The sequence below is a fragment of the Gymnoscopelus microlampas genome (genome assembly GCF_963454915.1).
Source record: "Gymnoscopelus microlampas genome assembly, chromosome: 1".
In the NCBI taxonomy this organism is placed as follows: Eukaryota; Metazoa; Chordata; class Actinopteri; order Myctophiformes; family Myctophidae; genus Gymnoscopelus; species Gymnoscopelus microlampas.
In genome coordinates, this window is record NC_139962.1 from 26,571,340 (window position 1) to 26,581,996 (window position 10,657).

The 10,657-nt window shown below is 39.8% G+C and overlaps 1 protein-coding gene across 2 annotated transcripts in view; it reads left to right on the forward strand.

Annotated features, from left to right (window-relative positions):
* dennd2b (DENN domain containing 2B) overlaps positions 1–7,973 on the forward strand; it is a 58,388-nt gene extending 50,415 nt beyond the window's left edge. For both annotated transcript variants that reach the window (XM_084062656.1, XM_084062655.1), the window contains exons 15-20: positions 2,511–2,688; positions 4,702–4,743; positions 4,916–5,027; positions 6,486–6,725; positions 7,015–7,101; positions 7,374–7,973. In XM_084062656.1, coding sequence (XP_083918782.1) covers positions 2,511–2,688; positions 4,702–4,743; positions 4,916–5,027; positions 6,486–6,725; positions 7,015–7,101; positions 7,374–7,408 — 694 coding nt within the window. In that variant the 3' untranslated portion in view covers positions 7,409–7,973. The remainder of the gene's footprint in view (positions 1–2,510; positions 2,689–4,701; positions 4,744–4,915; positions 5,028–6,485; positions 6,726–7,014; positions 7,102–7,373) is intronic.
* The last annotated feature ends 2,684 nt before the right edge of the window (positions 7,974–10,657 follow it).

The following is a 10,657-nucleotide window of genomic DNA, read 5'->3' on the forward strand; positions in this document are numbered from 1 at the left end:
CTCCTCTGGGGGACTTAGATTCTCCCATCTCCTCTGGGCTTGACAGACTAAGCCTCTACAATCCCATGTTTCCTGGTGGATATGTCCAACCAGCCACATGTACTGCACTCATCCAGGCTGGGCCATCAATTCAAAATAGTCACTTAGCTCCACAGCCTCAGCATGTACAGTGTAAGGCATTCATAAACCTTATCCCTGGATATGTAAAATCTTCCATGTGGGATAATTTAGCTTTAATTAAGGATCTCCATCCATTAGCTCACAGGTAGGCGGGAATCTACTGTAGCTTTGATGGGATGACTTCAGATCTGAAGGTCTATGCAATAAAATCTGGAGTGTTAATTCGCCGTTTTATGGGTCAATTGATTTATTTAGATTTATAGAAATATTTTTAAATCATTTGTTTTAATTAACAAGAAAGTACCTATAATGACATGCCCAAAATAGGGACGCCAGGTTGAAAGTGGTCAAATCAAAACAGTGTTTTAGTAATGAGAAAATAGGGAGCTTTGGATTTTACTGCGTGCTGTTCTGAATGTTTAGCCTTGCAGGATTTCCTCCTCTGTCTTTCTAGGGCTGACTGGCAACTCTGTGTAGAGCGTAGTATTTTTATTGCAGATTTTCTTTCCCAGGAGTATGTTCCTGGGGAAAGGGTGTAAGTGATCTCCTGGTAACAGTGGTGTGCAGCACTGTACGTAGCCTGTGGCGAGGTCTTTTGAGAACCGTGTCCCATCACATACTGTTGGAACATGTCAAGCCCAGGAGACAGGATCTGTTAGGAATTATCAAGTGCTCCTCCGGCAAATGGAAATCAGACAGGCAAGGAGACTTGCCCCTGCTTTATGTTATGAGCGATTAGGAATTGGCCCTAAGAGAGCAAGGGGTTGTGATTATTATGGCTTGTGGGTTTTTTGCTGACTCAGGGCAATTTTGCTCTGTCAAGTTAACACAGTGAATCCTCCTGACGTGCATGAAGTTACATGCAAATGGGTAAAACACTGTCTCGATAAATGGTATCGATAGTGGTTCTTCTCACTGTAGATCCACTCTTTACTCTCGCTTTAACCACTTAAGCTCTATATACTTTGTTGTGTGATGAATAGTGGAAATAACCGATCTTCAATGCATTGCATTTATCATTAATGTACATTTATTTTATCTTTTAATTTGTGACTTTCTTTTTTGTCTTACAATTATTTTATGTTCACCTATAATGACATGCCCAAAATATGGATGCCAGGTTCAACGTGATACAATCAAAACTGTGTTTTAGTACAGACAAGGGTGTGGGTTCTGATTGTTGTACTTGGCTGTTGTTGAGTAGTACAACCGTGGAAAACAGTGTTAAAAGTGCATACAGCACGTCTCAAGTGGGAGAGCGTGTTTGCATGCCATGTCTGATCTTTAGTCTGGGTCTTGATCCATACTGGTTAGTGCTCCACTATCTGTAATGCTGATTGGCCCCATGGTTTATTTTCACTCCCTCTGTGTACAGTGCATGGACTGTACAGTATGTAAGGGACAGAAGGGTCAGTCACTGTCAACAATCTAGAGACCGTGAGAAAGACGGCTTGCTATTTGTGATCTTTGTGTAATGCTACAGCTGTTGAAGTCGGTATTGGTACTTTTTGTATTGCATCAACAAGGCTCAAGCTCAACCATAGCAACACATCATTGTCAAGCCACCCCTACATCACCGGAGGCTCATACTGTGTCATCATATCACGTTTCTAACGTCATATCAACCTACAGTATTGCATACTGTATGTTCCTTAGAGTCAGCCCTCAGCTATGCACTTTTGAGAGAAGGGTGTTAACTCTGTAAATGAGAGAGGTGGAAGGAAGAGAAATTTAAGATTTGAATCCATGCTATCATGGGTGAACCTGTCTGTTCACCGTTCTTGGGTTGAATGCTGCGCAGAAAGGCAAGGACCTGCAGTGTCAAGAATGATTTATATTCCCTTCCTGTGCTTTAGCGTCTTTTGTCAGGCAATAGTCTGTTGCAGGATGAGCCTGTCCCTCACACAAGCTGCAGGGAGAGCAAAGTGTTTGAGTCAGGGTACATAGCTGTGCTGTTTCACCTCATAACAAAAGGAACCGTTTCAAGGCAAAGAGGATCACGTTATTTGGTTTGGAAGATGCCGGTGAAATGGAATATTCTTTGCAAAAGCAATGCTCTGCTCCCCTCTCGATCACAGGAAGCCCCGTAAATGATCAAATATTTAAGCATTTTGAACACATTAACAGATTATTCTTTGTTTACTTCAGTACTATAATTGCTTTGGGCTGCTGTTTTTAGAGGATGTTGCTTCACTTCACCCACCACTCCCCTTCCAGTCCGGATAAAAATGTTTTTCCCATTATCTGTGTGAAACATCTGCAAAACTGCAACAACACTGTTTGTTCCATGACTCTGTTAGGTTTGATCTGGTGTGGCCTCAGTGGCAGGCGTGAGTTGTGTGAGCGTGAAGGGGAACTGATGGTGTATGTTTGTCCTTCTGTCTCCTCAGCACCCTGTCTAAGTGCATCCATGCAGTGGTGGCACTGCTCTACCCATTCTCCTGGCAGCATACCTTCATCCCCGTGCTGCCAGCCTCCATGGTAGACATTGTCTGCTGCCCCACACCCTTCCTGGTGGGTCTCTTGTCCAGCTCAATGCCCAAACTCAAAGAGTTGCCTGTGGAGGAGGTGGGTACAGTGCCTCTGCTTATCTCTTTTCGTCTCTGATGCCATCTCTGTGTCTCCATGTCCAAGTTTTGATGGATTTAATGTGTGTGTTTACTGTGATTCAAAATCACACCAATTCAGTTTGTTCCTTGTGTTCCCAGCACTTTGTTGCCAAAGCGTAAATCAGGCTCTACACTTTTCCTGTGTAATATTCGTATTAAAACTCAGCAAAAACGCATCCTGTGTTCTGAGGTTGTAGATTTACTAGTTTTATAATTTTTGAAAGAAATTGAAATGTTTTGGCAATCTTTGCCGATAATGACATGCCAAAAATAGGGATGCCAGGTTGACAGTGACAATTCACTCTCCTTATTCTCATCAAACATTTTCTGGTTTGGACTTATTTCAATGTAATTGTGAATTCAACATCAACAATATGTTGATCCCTTTGCTGATAAAGCACAGGAAGACGGATAGAGAGGAAGTAGTTATAAGTGGTGGAGTTCTTTCTGGAGAGTACTGTGGCACGATCAGTTCTTGCCGACAAGAACTGATCTTCAGTCTAACAACAGGTCACGGTTGTGTGATGGAGAAAAGATTGAGCTTGTTTAGTTCAGTTTAGTTTAGTTTATTTTAAAAGTATTAACATGCAGTTAAACCCTTAGGAGGATAACACAATAAAGTGGGATTTATTTCCATTGTGGTCCTCATGACTCATGAGTGACAGTAATGTACAATAAATAAACACATTTTCAAAACATAAACAATACACTTAATACAAAAACAAAAACACTAAATAAAATATACTACTTAAATTATACTGGAACCTTTTCCAGTAACCAGGTCCTTGTTAATAAATACTTAATGTCCTGAAATTCTATGTCAATTTTACTGAAGTTTCCATGCTGTTCCATTGGGTAGCGTAGCTCCAATGTATGTGAAAGAGCCATTTCCCTCTAAACCTCCAAGTTCTCCTTGAGGCTAAATTTGTGCATTGGCAAAAAAGTGTTGCTCCACAACAATGACATCAACAAAAAGAAAGGTTTTGGCACTTTTCAAAACACCGGGCACCCTTTTAGAATATGTTTGGGAATCATTTTCTTCCTTTCATCAAAGTAATAGTAGCAGTGTGAGTAATAATTGCTCACACTGCCAGAAATTTTAAGTTAAGATACAAATGATGGTTATTAACCAGTTAAACACCATTTACTTCGTCATACTAGGAATAGTGAAAATATATCTAAAACCTCACAATCTTTGGCCTTTGTTCTGTGAATGGCTGACTAAAACCTACTTCTGTGTGAAAGGGCAATTTAATGTTTCTCTGCTAACTCATCCTCTCTAGATAGAATCCATGACATGAACCTCTCAGGGTGGACCTTGTCTCTACTCTCACACACACACACACACACACACACACACACACACACACACACACACACACACACACACACACACACACACACACACACACACACACACACACACACACACACACCGGGTCCAAGTCATTCTGAGTCATTCTGGTTTGGGCAGCTGGTGTAAAGCTGGTGCCAGGACGGCCACTGCTCCAGGGTTCTGTCCACACTGGGTTTTGGCCCACCCTCAACAGTGTTGGCTGGGGAAGTCAGCAGGCCTCTTTAAGCACAGCATTGCCTGCAGTGTCGTGTGTGTGTGTGTGTGTGTGTGTGTGTGTGTGTGTGTGTGTGTGTGTGTGTGTGTGTGTGTGTGTGTGTGTGTGTGTGTGTGTGTGTGTGTGTGTGTGTGTGTGTGTGTGTGTGTGTGTGTGTGAAAAGACCATCTCAGCGTGTCAGGTCATGCTTAACACAGTGCTGTTAATGGACTGTCAACAACATCTGTTGTCTGTTTACATCTCTCTTCATGTACTGATTGACTCACTTAACATTCCTAAACAATCCTTTTAACTGACTTCATTTCTTCTAGTGTGGCTCTTCTGTTATACACACTGTAAGAGAAAAGGCACATGTTTGCGCTATAACTTAATATAACACTCACTGTCTTCATTTCTCTCAGGCTTTAATGGTAGACCTGGGAACTGACCGCTTCATACGACAGGTTTGTAAAAAATCTGAACCCCCCCTACGCCCCCCCAAAAAACTTCAAACCTATTGTAAACCATGTTTCTCTGTTTTATATGCGTGTATATGTCTGGATGCCTTTGAATACATTTTTACAAACATTGTTGTTTATGGCTGCTGACCACAATGTTTTTTTGGTGTGTTCATAGATGGACGACGAGGCCTCTCTGTTGCCCCGGAAACTTCAGTCAGCTCTTGAGCAAGCGCTGGATCAGAGGAGTGACATCATCAATCAGGACTCTGACAGCGAGTCAGATGAAGGTGAATAAGAGACGGATCATCTTCCTACCAAACCAGATGTTATTCCTACTAATTAGATCAACAGAGATTTAGTCAGGACGCAGTGCCTGTGATAAAGCATGTATGGGCACAGTGTTGAAGCTACAATAACCACTTTCAACCTGGCGTCACTATATTTGTCAGTATAGGCAAAACATTTGTTTTATAAAATACAATACGAAATTATAAGAAAATATAATGCGGAAAAAGTGCCCAATTATTCATATAAACAAAAAACTAAACAAAAATAACAGCCCGATATTCATGGGAAAGTGCAAGGAATGTCATCTTTGTTTTTGTATACAATGTCCATTAGTCAGACACCTGCCTTCCAGGAACTGGAGTCCTGACTGTTGGCTGGGCATGCCCTCACAGAGGTTAGGATGAAAGAAAAGGGGGGGAAGGGGCAGGTCAAAGGAGGTTCAGTTACAGTAGAGAAGCAATGGTAAAATAAAACTAAAGAGTTGTTCCTTTCCTTTTATGGTCCAAAACGGTTCCTAGGTTCAGTAGTTAACTATATCAAAAATGCCAAAGAAGTAATTTAACTACTTGAATCAGTATGCATATATGAATGTAGTTGAACTACCAGCAAGCTAACTTCAAAATGTAGCTGAACCACTAGTTTAATTACATGTGGTTCATTTCTCCCTGTGCATGTACAGCACCTGAACACTCACAACACACTGAACACTCCTATGGTTAATGACAGCGTGTACTCTCACCTGACAAGTGAGAGGAAATGTTTATTCATGCTGGCAGGTGTGAAAAGTACATTTTAATGATTCATTTTACAAAATGAACCCTCTGGATTTTACTGTGTATAATTATTTTTATTTAGAGAAAAAGGTTTGGATATCCACACACTGTTTTCAGTGTTCCCACAGTGAAATGTATTAGGTGTACGAACACATAATAAATTGAAAACAGTGTGCCGATAGCCAATCTTTTTCTCTGGTACTTGTTTTTATCCTGCACCTATTGGAATTTCTGTTTGGATGTGCATGTGCTCTCTTGGACTGTATCTAAAATGTTTTTGTTCACATACAGACAGTATTTAGATGGTTCCTGGTTCCAAGAGTAATTTAAGTCCACAGTGGACTTTTAGGCATAGTTTGGTTGAATGATTATAACCATAAAAACATCATACAAACTTTGCCAAATTTGTTAAAGTTAAAGTATTGCTAACTTAATCTGATCCAGGGTAGGTCAACCAAGAATGTCTCTGTCTCCCGTACATTTCTTGTTAGTGGTGTGTTTTGTGTGTGAACCAAACTAAACTATACTGTACATCCCCATTTCATCAGATTATTTGAATAATGTCAAGCTAAAATAACTGTTTATCAGGCTTTGAAACTGTGGTACATGTACTGTATACTGTACATCTTTGCTATTGCAATTTGAATAACAGCGTGAATAATCTCTTCTCCTTTGTGTCCTCAGAATGCAACACATTAAACAGCCTTGTGTCAGAGGCCTTTATCCGCTTCTTCCTGGAGACCATTGGCCATTATTCCCTGTTCCTAACTCAGAATGAGAGAGGAGAGCGTATTTTCCAGAGGGAAGCCTTCCGGAAGTCTGTCGCATCTAAAAGCATCCGGCGCTTTCTGGGTGTCTTTATGGAGTCTCAGATGTTTGCAGGGTTCATCCAAGATCGAGAGCTTCGGAAGTGCAGGGCAAAAGGTAGGCTGTTGTCTCTGTGTCCTCTTTGTCCTCTTTGTTGGTTATTAAACTTATTTTAAATGCTCTCCCTCCCCCTTTGCTGTTCACACAGGACAGGAAAAACCTTACTAGTACTGGCCTCTAGTGGGTGGCAGTTGTACTGCATGTTTCTTTTCTGTATTAATTAGCTGAAGACTGTTTGTCCTTGACATATTCACAGCAGTGACTGACTGTAATTCTTTCAGAATATCACGTAAACCTTTGATGTTTTGATCAAACATTTCATGTGTTTACCACTTGTGTTTGACAGGACTCTTTGAGCAGAGGGTGGAACAGTATCTGGAGGAGCTACCAGACACAGAGCAGAGTGGTGTTAACAAGTTCCTCAAAGGCCTCGGTATGTTTTGCTTCACGTTTGCCACCACACAATCATCCCACATTCAGTGCAGTATTACACCATACTGCATTGTAAAATCCTGAGTGTTCATTTGACACCGAGAGTGTACAAATGGAGCCAAATGGATCCATGGAGCCAAATGGGTCCATTTGGCTCCATTTGTACACTCTTAGATTAACAGTGAGGATTTAACTGTGTGGGCAACATGCCACAAATGTAATCTTATGTTATTTTTGTTTTTCTAATGTTACGTTTTTCATCTTTTCTTTCAGGAAACAAAATGAAGTTTCTTCATAAAAAGAACTGAGGGAAATGTGCTACTGTGCTTAACCATAATATACCAGAGTTTCACATGTGCAACATTATTACAAACTGAATAGATGACGCTCACAAGTCCCTGTATCGCCACGATTCTCATATGTCTGTCTGTTAGAAGTGTTAGTTGAAATGTATGTACATACTTTACTGTAAACTGGCTGTGATACTCTCCAGTGTAGATGTATTGTTAGTTGTATGGTACCGTATGAGGCTAACGATTAGGGACGGTACAAAGAGTAACCACTGATTGACCAAGTGTGCTTGTGAAGAATCGGATCAGAACTTCTGAGTGAATGTGAGTTAACATGGGGGGTAAATGTACAGTTGATATAATGTTTTGGTTTTGTATTATTTTCACAACAGCATTGTTTAGGAGCTGCAAACCATTATTTGTCTGTCTGGCGTGATTTGTACATGCATTAACAGAATGAAGAAAATGATTGTAAATGTATTAAAACATACTTTTTTTGTAAAAAAACAACAAAAACAAAACAAACAAAAAAAACTCAATACAAAGCAATAATTAAAGACACAAAATATTCCAAACGACTAAATGCGTTGTCCTTCATAATCATGTAAAACTAAAGAGAACGCTCGCACACTGTGCCTGGGCTCCAGTTGCGAAATACTGACGTTTCAGGCTTTCGCCCTTCCTCAGACTGTCTGAGGAAGTAAAGGAGTTTTGCTCTATCAGTGTCAGTGTGGACAGCGTGCATTGATGCAGGACTTTGTGATAGCCAGATGTGATAGAGACTTAAGAAAAGAAATAGAACATAATGTTTAAATAGGCTTCTACTCCTACTGTCACATGGACAAGAATACTTGGTGTATGCCACAGTCTTGTTTATACAGTACACCCTGCCAACTCCCCAAAATACATTGGACTCACAAGACAATGTTTCTATGATGTTTTTGGAATCTGAATTTTTCATGTAACAATATTTACAGTAGCCTATGTCTGATATTACAGTAGCTTTGCCAAACGTTGAATCCGGGACCACTAGGGCTCCAAATTGACCCGAGTGTCCAAAATGGCTCCATTTGTACACTCTTTGAGTTGAGTTTAGTGATTCTCTACCTTTTTCATTTCAAGGACCCTCAGTTTGATATTCATTAGGCCGCACGGACCCCTATCTGATGGGACTCCAATCTACACTCAAGAGTTACAGACCCATTAGGGCCCCTGGTGGTCCCCGGACCCAACGTTGACAATCAGTGGGCTATGACATCTTTATGGCAGCTTGTGTGAAACTGGGAGGTCCCATGAGGCAGTCTAGCAGCCGTTACTACATGCTGTGGGTAACCTAATTATGTCCTTGCATATCACTCTAGTGGTTGTCATTGTCATGCTGTTAGTAACTCTCAACAGGGAGGCTTACCGTGTTGACTACACCAAACTGACACCATGTCAGTTTCTTAATGTAGCAGTCATTCATAACATCAGAGGCAGTGGTGGAAAGGAAAAAAGTACTTTTACTCATGTGCTGTAGGGCTACTTAAGTAGAATTTTGAGGTAGGCTACTTATACTTTACTTGAGTATTTCCATTTCTTTATTTTCTTTAAATCTACCCCACTGCATCTCAGAGGCACATATTGTACTTTAATCCACTAAAATTATTTGATAGCCACTATTACTTTTGATTATTAGCCTAATATAATACCATTAACTGATAAATGATTATATATATATATATATATATGGGGCAGATGTGACAATTTAACACCTTTTTAATACCTAAAAAAATTGCCAAACTCAAATATAAGAAAGAGGCAAAAATGTTGAAAATACACAAGCCCTTGCAACTGTAGATCTGCTATTTTCTCAATTATAATCTGTGGAACCTAAGTCAAACAAAATGTAATGCCTCAACTCCTACAGTTCCAAGTGCTTGTCAGGGTGGCGGGTCCCCACTTCAGATATGATTATTTGAGAACCACTGGGCTAATAGCACCACTGCACCAGGCAGCCAAACGGATAATTCAAAGTGCGTAGGCACTCCCGTTTCTGCTAATGATTCACTGTCTGTCTGGTGTGAGGCTGTGACTACAGCATGAGAGTGCTTCTAATGAGAGATCCGTCCGGCTTTTAACGGGCTCAGACTGCTCTTGCCAGTTGTACAGTAGCCTATTTAACTTGATATTCAATTACCACCCCTGAAAAACAAAGCCTAGTAGACGAGTAAATCACACGAATAAAGGCGAGACTACGCATCTCCAAAATTTTGGGCAGCGCAAAGTTACTTAGAGTTAAGCAGAATAAGAATATGTTTACCTTCAAAACAAAAGCGTTTTTCACGAGTCGTGTCATTGCATTTTTAACTTCATAATGAAGTGAACAGAATACGTATAAATTGCTACCTCAACATTTCCATATTGTTAATTTATAAAATAAATGTAAACATAACATTAAATGAAATACAACATGATTATAATCATAGATGTCTTGTCAAAAATCAAAATCACATTTAGGCCTAATATCTATCTGTTGAATCAAACAAAACCAAATACTTTTTTAATTAATTGTAAACAAGAAGTAATTTTCTTGGTTTTGTGCTCATAGGTTCTGGATAGTGTAGCCTCAGCTCCACTCCCCAAACCAGCACACAATCAGGCATTTAATTTGGGTGAAAATGCTAAATTACAAACAATGCTTTATTACATTGCATTTTTCTTATCTATTAATGTACATTCTTTGAAAGGTAGGGTAAGTTATATGTTTGTTAAAAGGTTAAAGCTCTATAAATATTCTAATCATTGCTATAGAGTATTTGTTCAGTAGTCTCCCTGTCTCTCCAGCTCTTTTATAAACAGAAAATGTATTTTCAGTGGGTTGCCAATTTCAGCCAACCAGGATTGATTGATTGATTGATTGAATATTTTAGGCAAAAAAATGTAAACAGCACAATTACATTTATAATACTTTGTCTAAAAGGTCCGTCCAAAAAAGTCCTTGCAGTCTTGTTTCCATTGGGGTCCTCCTTGGTATTCATCAGCTTCAATTTTATAGTGTTCCAATTCCAATTCCAATTGTCTTCTCATTTCTTTGTGTCATTGCTTCCAATTTCACTTGATTAATCTGTATCCTGACCCTGGACTACAACAATGGGAATACGCCTCGCAACAAAAGAGGCATGTTTTTGCCTCTTTCTTATATTATTTGACTATTTGGCCAATGTTTGACCAGTTGTTATAGTATCGTTTGTTGATTACTTTTTTTGGTAGGTATTAAAAAGGTCT